This window comes from Chiloscyllium plagiosum, chromosome 24 (genome assembly GCF_004010195.1).
Source record: "Chiloscyllium plagiosum isolate BGI_BamShark_2017 chromosome 24, ASM401019v2, whole genome shotgun sequence".
NCBI classification, from domain to species: Eukaryota; Metazoa; Chordata; class Chondrichthyes; order Orectolobiformes; family Hemiscylliidae; genus Chiloscyllium; species Chiloscyllium plagiosum.
In genome coordinates, this window is record NC_057733.1 from 22,906,650 (window position 1) to 22,924,646 (window position 17,997).

At 42.0% G+C, this 17,997-nt stretch overlaps 1 protein-coding gene across 7 annotated transcripts in view; it reads left to right on the plus strand.

Annotated features, from left to right (window-relative positions):
* Positions 1-17,997, plus strand: part of LOC122562075 (protein HEATR9-like) — a 67,779-nt gene that overhangs the window by 16,730 nt on the left and 33,052 nt on the right. For 4 of the 7 annotated variants that reach the window (XM_043714566.1, XM_043714561.1, XM_043714568.1 and 1 more), the window contains exons 1-4: positions 7,222-7,685; positions 8,145-8,255; positions 11,630-11,778; positions 15,208-15,334. In XM_043714566.1, coding sequence (XP_043570501.1) covers positions 8,154-8,255; positions 11,630-11,778; positions 15,208-15,334 — 378 coding nt within the window. In that variant the 5' untranslated portion in view covers positions 7,222-7,685; positions 8,145-8,153. Of the gene's footprint in view, positions 1-4,528; positions 5,117-7,221; positions 7,686-8,144; positions 8,256-11,629; positions 11,779-15,207; positions 15,335-17,997 lie in introns of those variants that run through there. The other 3 variants (XM_043714562.1, XM_043714564.1, XM_043714565.1) reach the window with 2 other exon arrangements.

Sequence of the window (17,997 nt, forward strand, 5' to 3'; positions counted from 1 at the left end):
AATGTTCCAGGATACGAATGCTACAGGAAGGATAGAAAGAGAGGCAAGAGAGGAGGGGGAGTGGCATTTTTGATAAGGGATAGCATTACAGCTGTGCTGAGGGAGGATATTCCCGGAAATATATCCAGGGACATTCTTTGGGTGGAACTGAGAAATAAAAAAGGGATGATAACCTTAAAGGGATCATATTATAGGCCCCCTAATAGTCAGAGGGAAATTGAGAAACAAACTTGGAAGGAGATCTCAGCTATCTGTAAGAATAATAGGGTGGTTATGGTAGGGGATTTTAACTTTCCAAACATAGACTGGGACTGCCATAGTGTTAAGGATTTAGATGAAGAGGAATTTGTTAAGTGTGTACAAGAAATGTTTCTGTTTCAGTATGTGGATGTACCTACTAGAGAAGGTGCAAAGCTTGACCTACTCTTGGGAAATAAGGCAGGGCAGGTTGCTGAGGTGTCGGGGGGGAGTACTTTGGGGCCAGTGAACATAATTCTATTAGATTTAAAATAATGATGGAAAATGATAGACCAGATCTAAAAGTTGAAGTTATAAATTGGAGAAAGGCCAATTTTGACGGTATTAGGCAAGAACTTTCGAAAGCTGATTGGGGGCAGATGTTTGCAGGTAAATGGACAGCTGGAAAATGGGAAGCCTTCAGAAATAAGATAACAAGAATTCAGAGAAAGTATATTCCTGTTAGGGTGAAATATTTTTCTTGCTGAGATATTTGTATCATCGCTAGTCACAGGTGAGGTGCTGGAAGACTGGAGGTTGGCTAACGTGGTGCCACTGTTTAAGGGAAGGCTGGTAGGTATAGGGAATGCTGGATGACTAAAGAAATTGAGGGTTTGGTTAAGAAAAAGAAAGAAGCATATGTAAGGTATAGACAGGATAGATCGAGTGAATCCTTACAAGAGTATATAAAGGAAGTCGGAGTATACTCAAGAGAGAAATCAGGAGGGCAAAAAGGGGACATGAGATAGCTTTGGCAAATGGAATTAAGGAGAATCCAAAGAGTTTTTACAAATGCATTAAAGACAAAAGGGTAACTAGGGAGAGAATAAGGCCCCTCAGAGATCAGCAAGGCGGCCTTTGTGTGGAGCCGCAGGAGATGGGGGAGATACTAAATAAGTATTTTGCATCAATATTTACTGTGGAAAAGGATATGGAAGATATACACTGTAGGGAAATAGATGGTGACATCTTGCAAAATGTCCATACAGAGGAGGAAGTTCTGGGTGTCTTGAAGGCTAAAGGTGGATAAATCCCCAGGACCTGATCAGGTGAACCCGAAAACTCTGTGGGAGGCTAGAGAAGTGATTGCTGTGCCTCTTGCTGAGATATTTGTATCATCGATAGTCACAGGTGAGGTGCTGGAAGACTGGAGGTTGGCTAACGTGGTGCACTGTTTAAGAAGGGTGGTAAGGACAAGCCAGGGAATTATATCCAGTGAGCCTGACATTGGTGCTGGGCACGTTGTTGGAGGGAATCCTGAGGGACAGGATGTACATGTATTTGGAAAGGCAAGGACTGATTACGGATAGTCAACATGGCTTTGTGTGTAGGAAATCATGTCTCACAAACATGATTGAGTTTTTTGAGGAAATAACAAAGAGGATTGATGAGGGCAGAGTGGTAGATGTGATCTATATGGACTTCAGTGAGGCATTCGACAACGTTCCCCATAGGAGACTGAATAATGAGGTTAGATCTCACGGAATACATGGAGAACTAGCCATTTGGATACAGGCCTGGGTTGAATGTAGAAGACAGAGGGTGGTGGTGGAGGGTTGTATTTCAGACTGGAGGCCTGTGACCAGTGGAGTGCCACAAGGATCGGTACTGGGTCCTCTACTCTTTGTCGTTTACATAAATGATTTGGGTACGAGCATAAGAGGTACAGTTAGTAAGTTTGCAGATGACACCAAAATTGGAGGTGTAGTGGACAGCGAAGAGGGTTACCTCAGATTACAACAGGATCTTGACCAGATGGGCCAATGGGCTGAGAAGTGGCAGATGGAGTTTAATTCAGATAAATGCGAGGTGCTGCATTTTGGGAAAGCAAATCTTAGCAGGACTTATACACTTAATGGTAAGGTCCCAGGGCATGTGGCTGAACAAAGAGACCTTGGAGTGCAGGTTCATAGTTCCTTAAAAGTGGAGTTGCAGGTAGATAGGATAGTGAATAAAGCCTTTGGTATGCTTTCCTTTATTAGTCAGAATATTGAGTACAGGAGTTGGGAGGTCATGTTGCGGCTGTACAGGACATTGTTTAGGCCACTGTTGGAATATTGAGTGCAATTCTGGTCTCCTTCCTATCGGAACGATGTTGTGAAACTTGAGAGGGTTCAGAAAAGATTTACAAGGATATTGCCAGTGTTGGAGGATTTGAGCTACAAGGAGAGGCTGAACAGGCTGGGGCTGTTTTCCCTGGAGCGTCGGAGGCTGAGAGGTGATCTTATAGAGGTTTACAAAATTATGATGGGCATGGATAGTGTTAATAAGCAAAGTCTTTTCCCTGGGGTCAGGAAGTCCAAAACTAAAGGGCATAGGTTTAGGGTAAGAGGGGAAAGATATAAAAGAGACCCATGGGGCAACTTTTTCATACAGACGGTGGTACATGTATGGAATGAATTGCCAGAGGAAGAGGTGGAGGCTGGTACAATTGGAACATTTAAGAGGCATTTGGATGGGTTTATGAATAGAAAGGGTTTGGAGGGATATGGGCCAGGTGGGACTAGATTGGGTTGGAATATCTGGTCGGCATGGACGGGTTGGACCGAAGGGTCTGTTTCTGTGCTGTACATCTGTATGACTGTATGATTCTATGACTCTATGACTAAGTCCACACCGACCCTCTGAAGAGCATCCCACTCAGGCCATTCCCCTCTTCTGTAACCCTTCATCTCCCATGGCTAATTCATCTAGCCTGCACATCCCTTGACACTATGGACAATTTAGCACAGCGAATCCACCTAACCTGGACTGTGGGAGGAAACTGGAACACCCAACGGAAACCCATGCAGATGTAGGGAGAAGGTGCAAACTCCACACAGTCACCAGAGGCTGGAATCAAACCTGGGTCTCTGGCGCTGTGAGGCAGCAGTGCTAACCGCTGAGCCACTGTGAAACCCCCAAAGGCTTGTAGATCAAACCTTTATAAAGATGAACCTGTCTTGTTAGGCCACAACTAGAGTTTAGGAAGGATATGAAGTTGCTTGAGAGGGCACAAAAAAGATTAATGAGATAAATTCGCAAGTAAGCGGTACAGAATTCAACAGATCATGACATTAAACAATGTCCAATGCTGATGTGGTTTATACCTTGTCATTTTTGATCTCATTGAACCCTGTTAACCCCTTCTCTTAAACACTCTTAGCTAAACATGGATTCAGCTGCACAAGTGTTCACCGTCTCCCAATTTTTAAAATTAAATCTAGCAGTATTCTCAATGGTGTCGAGATCCATCAATTCCAAATAAGAATAGAAGAAACAGGATTAAGACCAAACAAATCCTTGAGCTTGACCCAACATTCGGTAGAATAATGGCCAATCTTTTGCCCCAATTTCCATTTTCAACACTGCTCCAAACTTCCTGGATTCCCTGAGAGGATCAAAAGTCTGTATCTCTCAGCCTTAAATCTCTGGTATAGAGAATTCCAAACAATTCCTTTAACTCTTTTGAGTGAAGAAATTTCTCCTCATCTCAGTCCTAAATAATCAATCCCTTATCCTGAGGCTTTTCCACAGCCAGGAAAATCAACCGCTTAGCCTGTACCCTGTCAAGCCTCTCCAGAATGCTTCAATGTCATCAACCTCTCATTCTTCTAAACTCTGTAGAGTACAGGTCCATTTACACAATCCCACACACATCCCAGGAACTAATCTGGTGAATGAATATAGGTCTGTGTCCACATATTAGAGGGCAGATGCATCTCACCCACAAATGAGACGACTCTTTGCATGTGCATTTAGTGCACAGCCATACAAACAGCATCACATTAATCAATGCCTGTAAATTTAGCAATGGTTACAAAGTTTGAATCCTTATCCAGTCAGTCCTACCTGTAATTTCAAGCCACTATGAAAAACCTGAGGCTGCCTGTTTGGTGACAAGAGCTGCCTTTCTACATGTTGCTAATGATCCCTCAGCCACTCAGCTAACAGAAACATTCTGAAATATAAAACATAGAATATAAAACAGTGCAACACAGGATCAGGCCCTTTGGTCCACCATGTCTGTGGTGACCATGATGCCATTATGAACTAATCCCGTCTGATTGCACGTGGTCCCTCTATTTTCCATTCATTTGTGTATCTAAATGCCTCCTAAACTTTGGTATCGTACCTGCTTCTACTATCCACCTGGCAATGCATTCAAGTACCTACTACACTCTGTTAAAAAAAACTTACCTTGCACATCTCCTTAAAACTTGCCCCTCACTTTAAACTTATGCCCCCTAGTATTTGACATTTCCACCTTGGAAGAAAGACTCTAACTATCCACCCTATCCATGCCCCTCACAATTTTCTACACTTCTCAATGGTTCTACTGCCTGGACTACTCAGGAGAGTCTTTTGGTACTCATTGGAGCACATCTGGAAATTTGTGATGGTCTGCTACATCAACCACAACTCCACTGATATGAGGCCACAGTTCTTGCTAACTAGTATTTGACAGGGTCCCCAGGAAGAGGAAAAGGAGATTGGTTGGATGTATCTGAGAACCCTTCACTTTGAATAGGTCATGGGTCATCATTGATTACTTGCTCTCGTTTCCCCTAAAACAAGAGTGCCCAAGCGTTTTGTCTGAGGGAACACATTTCAATTTTTTTCCAACTCTGTGGAGCCAGTGAGCAATTTTCTATGAATGACATTCTCTTCAATGACTTGATCTTGGGATGTCAGAGAGTGGAAAGAGCAATAGATTGGGTCTTACTGAAAAACCATCCCAAGACAGAAGTATCGAATGTTTTGATTGTATTTTGCAGGAATCAAACAAGTCCCCACCATCAAGTCTCAAAGCAGTTTCTGTGCGAGGGGAGAACAGGACCACAGGCCTGATTTTACTGGTATCAGTCAATCGAGGTTGCATTGACATATGGTGCGGAAGGTGACCTATTTCTCTGAACCACAATTAAAGTAGCTGCTGCTGAGCCTGCAGGGGAAGGAGAGAATACTTCAACTTTAAATATAGAAAAATAGGAACAGGAGTAGGTCATTTGGCCCTACGAGCCTTCTCCACCATTTGATATGATCATGGCTGATCATCCAACTCGATACCCTCTTTAATCCCTTTAACCCTAAGAACTATATCAACTCCTTCTTGAAAATATTCAACGTTTTGGCTCCACCCACATTTTGTGGCAGAGAATTCCTCAGGTTCACCACTTTCTGGTGAAGAAATTCCTTAGTCCTAAATGGCTTCCCATGTGTCCTTAGACTGTGACCCGTGGTTCTGGACTTGCTGGTCATCTGGGACATGCTTCCCACATTTACTCTGCCTAATCCTGTTAGAATATCTATGAGATGCCCTATCATTCTTCAAAACTTTCGTCTATATAGTTCTAACTCTTCACAAGTCAGTCCTGCCATCTTAGGAATCAGTCTGGTAAACCTGTATTACGCTCCCACCAAAGTCAGAATATCCTTCCTTAGTTAAGGAGACGGAAACTGCACTATTATTCCAGATGTGGTCTCACCAAGGCCCTGTGCAAGTGTAGCAAGATACCCCTGCTTCTGTATTCAAATCCTCTTGCTACAAAGACCAATATACCATTTACCTTCTTCACCTCCTGCTGCACCTGAATACTTGAAGGCTATGCCAAAAGCTTTTATTCATGTGGCTGCACCAGATAGACACATAGACAAATGACTAGAGAGTAAAAATTCCAGCATTGTTCCAGTTTTCTGAAAGCTCTGCCCAAGAGAACGTCTTCATCCCAGGAATCAACCATAGAACATAGAACTTTACAACCCAGTACAGGCCCTCTTAAACTCGATGTTGCACTGACCTGCAAAATTAATCTGATGCCCATCTAACCCACACCATTCCATTATTATCCATATGTATGTCCAATGCCCATTTAAATGCCCTTAACATTGGCGAGTCTACTACTATTGAGGCAGGCCATTCTATGCCCTTAATACTCTCTGCGTAAAGAAACTACCCCTAATATCTGTCCTAAATCTATCACCCCTCAATATGTCCCCTCATGTTAGCCTTCACCATCAAAGGAAAAAGGATCTCACTGTCCACCTTATCTAACCCTGTGATTATCTTATACGTCTCGATTAAATCACCTCTCAACCCTCTTCTCTCCAAAGAAAACAGCCTCAGTTCCTTCAGCCTTTCCTTGTAAGAACTTCCATACCAGGCAACATCCTAGTAAATCTCCTCTGAACCCTTTCCAAAGCTTCCACATCCTTTCTATAATGCAGTAACCAGAAGTGTATGCAATACTCCAGGTGCGGCCTTACCAGTATCTTGTACAGCTGAAGCATGACCTCGTGGCTCCGAAACGCAATCCCCCTACCAATAAAAAAAGTGCAAACTCCACACAGATTGTCACCCAGGGGTGGAATTGAATCCAGGTCCCTGATACTGTAAGGCAGCAGTGCTAACCACTGAGCTACCGTGCCTCCATGAATGAACCTACAATCAAGTGAAGCTTTTCTAAATTGTTTTAAATGCAATGAGATTCATTCTTAAACTCCTTCCCATTCCATTTGGCTTGAGGGCCTCTTGGATTATGGCTAAAACAAAACCTTTTGGCTTCTTTTGACCTCCTGGATTAGGCGCTGTAATGCAGCATCTGAGAACCTGAGAGCTGCCTCTCTGGGTTGTTAGTTTCCTCCCTTGCCATAAAACTTCCACAGAAAGTTTCATGATCTGCTGCAGCCTGAAGGCATCTGCCCTTTAAAAGGTGAAGGCTGCTTTAAGAAGTAAAGACTAACTGTATGTTGTTAGATTAGATTACAGTGTGGAAACAGGCCCTTCGGCCCAAAAAGTCCACACCGACCCGCAACCCACCCATACCCCTACATTTACCCCTTACCTAACACTACGGGCAATTTAGCCTGGCCAATTCAGCTGACCTGCACATCTTTGGACTGTGGGAGGAAACCGGAGGAAACCCACGCAGCCACAGGGAGAACGTGCAAACTCCACACAGTCAGTTGCCTCGAGGTGGGAATTGAACCCAGGTCTCTGGTGCTGTGAGGCAGCAGTGCTAACCACTGTGCCACCGTGCCACCCACCATGTGTTAGCCATGTGTTAGCCACATGACACCTACGTAACCATGTAAGAACCTGACAGCCAGCTGAGCATGGAACCAGTCAGCAGTATTGACCCTGGAAAAACCTCACTTTGCTGTGGGTCAGGACTTATGTACAGCTCCTGGTTAGCTTTGCTGGGACATTGCTTTCCATTTTTGTCTATGTGCTCTGGATTACCACTTTTCTAAATGGTTTTGAAGTCAGTTGTTGTAGCTTCATACTGCATTTTGTCTCAAATGTTGCAAAGGCTTCAATACTTTAAGGGTATATATTGGTCTTGTTTTTGTTCCACATATTTATTTCAAAGCCCTCACATTTTTTTTCTGTTAATTCAGATCATCCAGATTAACTGTTTCAGTTTGTATCCCATTTCTTCAACATCAACTTCCTGAAGTTTATAACAGTAAGTCCATAATTTATTCTATACTTAACTTAGCCTGTACCCACTCTGAGAGTGTTTGATGGGTCAGTGTAGAGGGAAATTTACCCTGTAATTAACCAGTGCTGATCTATCGATGGAATGTTTGATAGGACAGCCCTAACCCCCCACTGTCAAAGTCTAATGAAAGTTTGATGGGACAGTATAAAGGGAATACTATTCTGTATCTAACCCATGCTGTACCTGACCTGGAAGTGTTTGCTGGGAGAGTGTAAAGGGGGCTGTATTCAGTATCTGCACAGAAGTCTTTGATGGGGAAGTTTGCAGAAGAAGATTTAATCTGTGTATAACCTGTGCTATACCTGCCCTGGCATAGCATCAAGATTTACTCATTATCTAACCCTGTACTGTACCTAGGTAATTAACAATACTGAGACTAACAATTTTTATGATTTAACCTAATATTTCGCCATATTCTTGTAGCCTTCAAAGATGAATGAAGACAAAGAGTCACTGTTAGGGCCAACAGCAGCATCTGAATATCAAATGATCTCCTTGTTTGAGAAGGAAACAAAATCGAGTTATTTTAAAGAGGTAAGGTAGTTTTAATCTATATGTTACTGACCAGTCTTCGAGTGATCAAGTCATTGACAATGAATGGTCTCAGGAGTCCTAAATGACAGGCATTTGTTGTTTTCACTGTCAACCTTTGCTGAAATTCTGTGACCAGCAGCTTATCTCAATGTTGCTATAAACCTTAGGGATTGACCCTTGACCTTGCTAGACATCAACAGTAAGATGTGATGCATTTGTTTTTAATTTAATAAAGTATTCCAAGGGGCTTGACAGATAATCAGACAAAGATTGACACTAAGTCAGTTAAGGAGATATTAGGACAAGTGACCAAAAGCTTGTCTAAAGAGGAATGCCTTAAAGGGTACACACACATTAAAAGGTGGAGGTGGGTACTGAGGCTGGTGGGCTCTTGACAGCTGCAAGTGTGGCCATCAGTGGTGAAGCAATAATAATCAGGGATACTCAAGAGGCAGCAATTGGATGCATGCAGACATCATGGGTGGAGGACATTACAGTTCGAAAGGGGTGAGGATTTAGGATAGGATTTAGAAACAAATATGAGAATCTTATCATGGAATTGTCGCTTGATTATGAACCCATCCAGATCAGCAAGCACAGTGGTGATGGATGAATGACCCTCAGTGCAAGTATGACATGGGCAGCAGATATTAGTTAAAGAGTAGGAAATACAAATCTCCTTTTGTCTGATTGGATTAAAAATGGAAATTAAGTAGATCAGTTTCAGCTCTTACCCTGCCATGTCTTTTCACTCCTGCAATGCACTGGCTACATGTTTGAAAGCTGTAAATTATCAGTCTGGCTGTGTGTGCAAATCAATATCATCGCATTGGCTGTAGGATGCTGTGCAACAGCTAATGGGGCAGAATATGCAAACTCTTCTTCCTTCTGTTATTCAGTGGAGACTATCTCTTCCCTGACTCCTCTCCTCTAACTCCCAATGTAAACTGATTGACAACTGCAGCTTGTCTGAAGCCAAAGAGCTCAGAACTGTGTTTGAACCAAGTTGGAAATTAATGCAATTGGCCCATATTTAATCAAAATTCATTTCACTGCTGTATCTGGTTGTATAAGCTAGTTGGCCTGGAAGGGTTAACACAAAGCCTTTTATATATCACTGAAATATAAATGGCTGTTTCTGGAGGAGCTAGCTAATTTGTTATTTAGAGTGATTGTAATGATGTCAGCCAGGTGGATATCACAGAATATGAGTTCCCTAATTGGGACTGTTAATCTGGTCCAATCAGGGAGCCCTGGCTGACAGATATAACCAGGAGTGAGGTGTGTCAGGGCGGACCGAGAACTGGAATCACAGAATATGAGTTCCCTAATTGGGACTGTTAATCTGGTCCAATCAGGGAGCCCTGGCTGACAGATATAACCAGGAGTGAGCCAGAAGGCGGGTAGCCGTCCTCAGTGCTGTCACCCCGGGCAGGTATCAGGGCGGGCTGCCTCAGAGGTGGTCGAAAGGTGCTGAGGGTGGTTAGTGAAGCCGGAAGGTGGGTAGACCGTCCTGACCGCTGTCACCCTGGGCGGGTACCGGGGCGGGCTGTCCTAGAGGTGATCGAAAGGTGTGTCAGGGCGGACCGAGAACTGGAAGGGGCATGGGGTGGACCGAGAGCTGGAAGGTGCGTAGGGGCGGGTTGCCTTAGAGTGGCCGGAAGGTGGGAGGGACGGGGGGCTTGCTGGGTCTGTATTGTATGCACTGTTTATGTAACTGGATTAGCTTTTTATGTACAAATGTCATTGTTGCTGTCTTTTATATGTGGTACTGGGATTTGAGGTTTGTCCTCATCTCCCTGTAAACTGGTTGAACGGTGGGGTTTGGTGCCTGGCTTTGCTGCTCCTCTCCCTTGTAAAATTGCACTTGTATAAGCTGTAAATGTTAACTGTATTTTGTAAACTGGGTGTTTTGTAATTTGTTTAATAAAATGTTATAACCAGGAGTGACAGATGGTGAGGATAGAATCAAGTGGATTTTTTTCTGTTTGGTCCCTTTACTACTTGCGGCAGTAGAAGGTCAGGCAGCATCCCAGCATTGATGTTTCAGGCATAAACCCTTTATCATGACTTTCCTGCTCCTCAAATGCTGCCTGAGCTGCTGTGCTTTTCCAGCGCTATACTTTTTGACTGATTTCCAGCATCTGGGCTCCTCACTTTCTCATACTTGCTGCAGTACCAGTCTAACAGGAATAACCCGCTCATAACCTATTCTGCCATGGATACTTCTCTAGGGCAGCACGGTGACTCATAGTGCCATAGCCTGGGTTTGATTCAGTCCTTAGGTGACAGTCTGTCTGTGTGGAGTTTGCACATTCCCCGAATGTCTCTGTAGGTTTCCTCTCAGTGCCTGAGTTTCCTCCCAAAGTCCAAAGACGTCCAGGTTAAGTGGATTGGCCATGGGAAGTACAAGGTTACAAGGAAAAGGTGAGTCTGGGTAGGATGCTCTTCAGAGGATCAGTATGGATTTATGGGCCAAATGGCCTGCTTCCACACTGTAGGGATTCTATGGTTGGCACTGTGGTTGACCCACGTGACATGATTGAAAGTATTCTCATTATAAAGACTGAACTTCATTTCTACAAGGACAATATGATAGTCAATCCTACTGATATCATAATGGTTGGTCACACCTGTGACAGATGGTGAGGATAGAGTCAAGTAGAGTTGTTTCTGTTTGGCCCCTTTACTACTTGCTGCAGTACCAGTCTAGCAGCTATGCCCTATAGAACTCTGTCAGCTTGGTCAGTAGTGGTGCTGCTGATCGCCAATTGCTGATGGACATTGAAGTCCCCCACCCAGACTGCATTATGTGCCTTTGCCATACTTAGTAATTCCTCCAAATGGTGTTCAACATGGAGGAATATTGATTCATCAGTGAAGGGGTGGTTCAGTAAGTGATAATCAACAGGATACTTCCTTGCCAAGGCTTGACCTGATGCTATGAGATTTCATGAATAAGGAGTCAGTGGTGAAGAATCCTAGAATAACTTCTCCCCGATATCCTTTCATCTCTGATGAATGGACAATTTTGGAGGGCAGTTTTGAGAGTCAACCACAAAGTTAAAATCTCTCTTGGTTAATCTGTCAATTTTCATATTAATCTATGGGCTTAACTAGTATTCACAAAAGTTATTATATTAATCTATGGCCATATATTTACACAAAGATCCCTGCAGAAGCAAGTACAGACATCATTTGTAACATATCACCCCTATTTTACCGTTTCCATTAAAATGTTTATTTAATTTTCTCTTAAGAAATTATGAATGGAAAATCACAAGGATATTTTATTCCATTTGTTCTGTGCTTAAGGACAGGGCATGTGAGGCTCCTATTCATATAATTTGAATTTGTGTTAATATCTGAAACAGGTGCTTCCACCACAGCCAACTAGGTGGTCAAAAGAGAACCCAGAGTCCATCAAACCACAGCCCCATATCATCAACCAAGTTGCTGTGACTTGTCAGATAAAGATCAGCAGAAAACAAAAGGCTGAGGAACAGAAGAAGAGAAAAATAAAGTAAGAACAAATTCAGCTGGTTGCTTAAGGTTATCCAGTTAAAAATCAAACTGCCATTTAGGTTGGGTCACATTCTGCACCCAATGTCCAACAAATATTCCCAGGACACGTACAGCATGCAGGTTAGATACAGAGTAAAACTCCCAATACGGTGATCCCAACAAACATTCCCAGGACAGCGACAGTGCAGAGTCTGATACAGAGTACAGCTCCTTGTACACTAAAACATTAACACCCCCAGGCTGACTTGGTAGAGTGACACTGCCCCTTGGTCCTAACTTTGGATAGAGTTGTGAAATAACCTGTGAGTTACCTGCCCCAGATCATTCTGAAATCCCCCTTTCAGATGTCTTAAATGTTATATTACCCTTTTGAGCAAATGTTTTGAAAATTCTATACGAATGTGTGGTTTGGTGAACTGTCTGTTTACGTATTTTCTATCATTTGTGCCTCAACAACACTAGCGTCACAGAGTCATAGAGATGTACAGCACAGAAACAGATTCTTCGGTCCAACTTGTTCATGCTGACCAGATATCCCAACCCAATCTAGTCCCACCTGCCAGCACCTCCTTCACCAGAGTTCTCCCTGAGGAACTCTGCCAACCCAGGTGTTGATGATAAATCTCAGAGCCTGAATGAATTTCAAAACTGTACAGCTCCTGGAGAATTTTGGGTATTAAAACAATTTGAGCTCCTTCCACCCATATCCCTCCAAACCCTTCCTATTCCTATACGCATCCGGATACCTTTTAATGTTGCAATTGTACTGGCCTTCACCACTTTCTCTGGCAACTCATTCCATACATGTACCGCCCTCTGTGTGAAAAAGTTGCCCCTTAAGTCCCTTTTATATCTTTCCCCTCTCACCCTATGCCCTCTAGTTCTGGACTCCCCATCCCAGGGAAGAAACTTTGTTTATTTATCCTATCCATGCCCCTCTATGAGGTCACCTCTCAGCCTCCGACGCTCCAAGGAAAACAGTCCTAGCTAAAGCTCAAATCCTCTAACTGTGGCAATATTCTTGTAAATCTTTTCTGAACCCTTTTAAATTTCACAACATCTTTCCGATAGGCCTAACCAATGTCCTGGACAGCCGGAACATGACCTTCCAACTCCTGTACTCAATATTCTGACCAATAAAGGAAAGCATAGCAAATGACTTCTTCACTATCCTATCTACCTGCGACTCCACTGTCAAGGTCTCTTTGTTCAGCAACACTCTCTAGGACCTTACCATTAAGTATATAAGTCCTGCTAAGATTTGCTTTCCCAGAATGCAGCACCTCGCATTTATCTAAGTTAAACTCCATCTGTCACTTCTCAGCCCATTGGCCCATCAGATCCTGTAATCTGAGGTAACCCTCTTTGCTGTCCACTACACTTCCAATTTTGGTGTCATCTGCAAACTTACTATACCTCTTATGCTTACATCCAAATCATTTATATAAATGAAGAAAAGTTGTGGATCCAGCACCGATCCTTGTGGCACTCCACTGGTCACAGGCCTCCAGTCTGAAAAACAACCGTCCACCACCACCCTCTGTCTCCTACGTTCAAGCCAGTTCTGTATCCAAATGGCTAGTTCTCCCTGTATTCCATGAGATCTAACCTTGCTAATCAACCTCCTATGGGGAAACTTGTCGAACGCCTTACTGAAGTCCATATAGATCACATCTACCACTCTGCCCTCATCAATCCTCTTTGTTACTACTTCAAAAAACTCAATCAAGTTTGTGATACATGATTTCCTACACACAAAGCCATGTTGACTATCCGTAATCAGTCCTTGCCTTTCCAATACATGTACATCCTGTCCCTCAGGATTCCCTCCAACAACTTGCCCACCACAGACATCAAACTCACTGGATATAGTTCCCTGGCTTGTCCTTACCACACTTCTTAAACAGTGGCACCATGTTAGCCAACCTCCAGTCTTCCGGCACCTCACCTGTGACTATCGATGATACAAATATCTCAGCAAGGAGCCCAGCAATCACTTCTCTAGCTTCTGACAGAGTTCTAGGGTACACCTGATCAGGTCCTGGGGATTTATCCAATTCTATGCTTTCAAGACATCCAGCACTTCCTCCTCTGTAATATAGACATTTTTCAAGCTGTCATCATCTATTTCCCTACATTCTATATCTTCCATGTCCTTTACCACAGTATACAATGATGCAAAATACTCATTTAGGATCTCCCCCATCTCCTGCAGCTCCACGCAAAAGCCACCTTGCTGATCTTTGAGGGGCCCTATTCTCTCCCTAGTTAGCCTTTTGTCCTTAATGTATTTGTAAAAACCATTTGGATTATCCTTAACTCTATTTGCCAAAACTATCTCATGACCACTTTTTGCCCTCCTGATTTCCATCTTAAGTATATTCCTACTGCCTTTATACTCTTCTAACGATTCATTCAATCTATCCTGTCTATATCTGACATATGCTTCCTTTTTCTTTCTTAACCAAACCCTCAATTTCTTTAGTCACCCAGCATTCCCTACACCTACCAGCCTTACCTTTCACCCTAACAGGAATATACTGTTTCTGGACTCTTGTTATCTCATTTCTGAAGGCTTCTCATTTTCCAGCCTTCCCTTTACTTATGAACATCTGCCCCCAATCAGCTTTTGAAAATTCTTGCCTAATACTGTCAAAATTAGCCTTTCTCCAATTTAGAACTTTAACTATTAGATCTGGTCTATCCTTTTCCATCTCTGTTTTAAAACTAACAGAATTACGGTCGCTGGCCCCAAAGTAATTACAAAAGCAGTGAAAGTTATTGCAGTTAGAAGTTAAAAGACCTTTCCCAGCCTATCTGATCAAGTTACAGAAGGACACAACCTTGGCAGCCACTTTCTGATAACTCCTCCCTCCTTCACCAGAGTGCTCCCTGAGGAACTCTGCCAACCCAGGTGTTGATGATAAATCTCAGAGCCTGAATGAATTTCAAAACTATACAGCTCCTGGAGAGTTTTGCGTATTAAAACAATTTAAGCTCCTTCCATTTCCTTGTTGCTTATTCATTACAATCGTATCAGATATGGGGGTGGGAGAAAGAACTATTGACTGATAGTCAAGACTCATCCAAATGGTTAAGTTGAGGTGGATTGACAGAGCTTCATGAGGATGGATGACAAATGACAGGAGAGCAAGGGTGTGATGGTAGGTCACATGAGTCATATGATGACATTTCCACCACATTGCCTCTTGGAGGTGGAAATCTTCTATCGGTCCAGATTTAAGAGAAAGGCAGTTAGGGAGAGTAGGGGATAGAAATGGAGGAGAGGATAAAACTGCCTGTCCATCTCATAGGGAGGTTGAGATCTCCAAATCTTAAAAGAGCAGGGATATTTTTGTGTTTTTGGAGTGATAGGGGTTTGCAATCATTAGAATTTTTCTTTGATGTTGTCTTTGCTCCTCTATAGGCATGAACGTTACATGCAACAGTTCCGTAAAACAACTTATGCCATCCTCCTAAGTGTTTCGAAACCTCAAGATAAGCCAAGAGCTGTTCACCCAGAGAAAGATCCTTTGAAGTGGCAGAGATTGACGGTCAGTGCAGATGTTGATAGCGTGTGCGGGATTGATGGCAATGCAGGGGTTGATTGTGCTACCTACTGTGCCACAGCTTAACACTTAACACCCATTTTAGTTCTGTTCATCAAATTGAAATAAGTTTAGCTGAAATGTTGCTGTTAGGAGAAATGTGCTGGAACTCAAACCACAGTATTCCATGGTCGTCACAAATCTCTAGGATAGAGAATACCTGACTATGACTATTTTCTAACGTAAAAGAAACTTGCAGGAGTTCGTATCAATGAAGGAGAAAACAAAAACTTATTAATTATAACAAACCTATGCTCGAACATGTGGCAAAAACAAATATTTAGTTACTGATATGAAAATTTAAATTTTACCCTCTTTAAATCCAAACACACACATTTATTCACACACAAGGTAGACAAGACAAATAAATTGAATAGATTTTTTTTCTCAGGAATATCATGGGTAGAAAATGTACAGTAAAAATACACAAAATCTATGGATCAGATTTCAATCTAAATGGTGGAATGAGTTCACTTTTTTTGATTTTTGGCAATCATATCACACTGCTGACAACTACAGTGATTATCAGATTCATAGCTGATCAGTTGGACCTAGGGCTTGGCCTGAGTTTGAAGTCTTTTTTTTCTTTTTACAACGCATTGACTGTCATTAGTTTTCCCACTCTCAGTTAGAAAGTGAGAAATTTTGTTTGCTGGTCATTTTCAAAGTCTGTGTCCCAACTGTCTTCTTCGTTCTGCGATAAACCATACTTAAACCAATCTACAAACTGATATTAGTCATTTCTTTTTTCAAAGAGACCAGGTGTTGGTGTGTATCAAAATTCAACCACCCAGCATGTTTATACGTTTCTGTGTAACCATTAAATGATCAATGAGTTACATTTTTCCTCTGAGTTGTGAAAAAAAAAATCCAAGCTGCCATTTTCTGGATCATATTTCTGATCAAAATGTGTGTCATCCTTATATAATAGATCTATTTGTAGTTTACTATTTTCTCACATTCCTTCTCAAGTTGCTGAGTCTTGCTAGGTTCCACAGAATTGGCTGCCCTTACCCTAATGGACACTGTTCATGTGAGAACTCAGGCAGTGAGCAGGCTATTTGTCCATGCTGGCCTGAGGCCCCCAAGTCACTCTCTTCCTGCAGTTTTTTAAAATTTTACCTTTTCATTTGTATTACCTCTATTCATTCTTCTGAGAAAAATGCATCACTTCACACTCGTGCGTATGAAATTGTTTGTCTGCTCATTTGACCAGTTTGTTAGTATCATCCCTGAGTTTGTTAATATCCAAATCACTCTTTATGATGGTATGTTTCCAGTTTTTAGGTAATCTGCCGTCTTTGGTTTTGATATACAGAGCATAATTCCAAAGTCATTAATACACATCACAATATATATCTTTTCAATATGAGCAGCAGGAAAAGTTCACTGTATAATCTTTACCTGTCTGTGAAAAAAACATTCATCACTTCTCTTGAGGTTCATATCTATGTCACCATTGCCAATGAGCAACTCCAACTTGTGAAACTAACCTCAGAGCTAAAATTCCTCATTCTTGGAGCCATTCTAATAAATCTCTTCTGCACCATCTAGAGGACTCTCACAATCTTCCTAACATGCTGTGTTCAGTTCTGGACACCATATTCTACATATAATCTAATCAGATCTTTATAAGAATTCCTCATAAATTTCCTGCCATTGTGTTCAATACCTTTTTCCAGATCCCATATGCTTTATTAACTACAAGGCTAATTTGCACTGCCACCATCAAAGTGATTGTCACATGAAACATCAGGTCCCGGTCTCTGCACATTCTTAAGAACTGTGCTTTTACTCTATGTTACTCTATATTGTGTCCCCTTATCACTTATACCACAAGGCATGAATTTACTACCAGTTGCCTGCCCTTCTACCAACCTATTTATGTCCTTATGTAATGAATTGAAGTATTATAGTGAATATTATCCTCAACATATGTCATTCCTCTAATTTTAGCATCATTGGCAAATTTTGAAATGTTACTCTGCATCCCAGTAATTTACATATATAAAAAAAGTAGTCCTAGTGTGATACTGCATACTAACATTCAGTAAGAGAAATACCAGAATTTGTTTGACCTTATTTACTTGCTGTTTCCTGTCCTGAGACCAAATGTATGTTCCAAACTGACAATTGCCCTCCAATTCCTCAATTTTATTAACTACCCTCTTATGAGACACTTAAAATCCATAAAGACAACATCCACTGCATTGCCTTAATCGGACATCTCTGTTGCTTTTCCAAGAGATTAGACGAGCACCATCAGTAAACCATAGGCTTTCAATAGATAGTGATAGAGATTACATTAAAGTAAAGGGACCTTCTAGGATTGTCCCATTTTGACAATCAATTTGAATGCAGGATGCAGTTTATTAACTTGTGTTAAGGAATTCTTTGCAGCTACAGATTCACATATCACAAAAATGCCATCCATATATCACAAGTATGCAAGAGTTAGGAGATTAGTGAACATTCCATTGATGATAACCAACAAAGACACAAGCAAGTGCTGCATCTAGAGATGGTCTTATGGCAGCACCATCTGTTTCGGCATTTATGGTGTTGTTGAAGCTAAACTCAACTGCACAAGTTGCTGTATTTGATAAAAA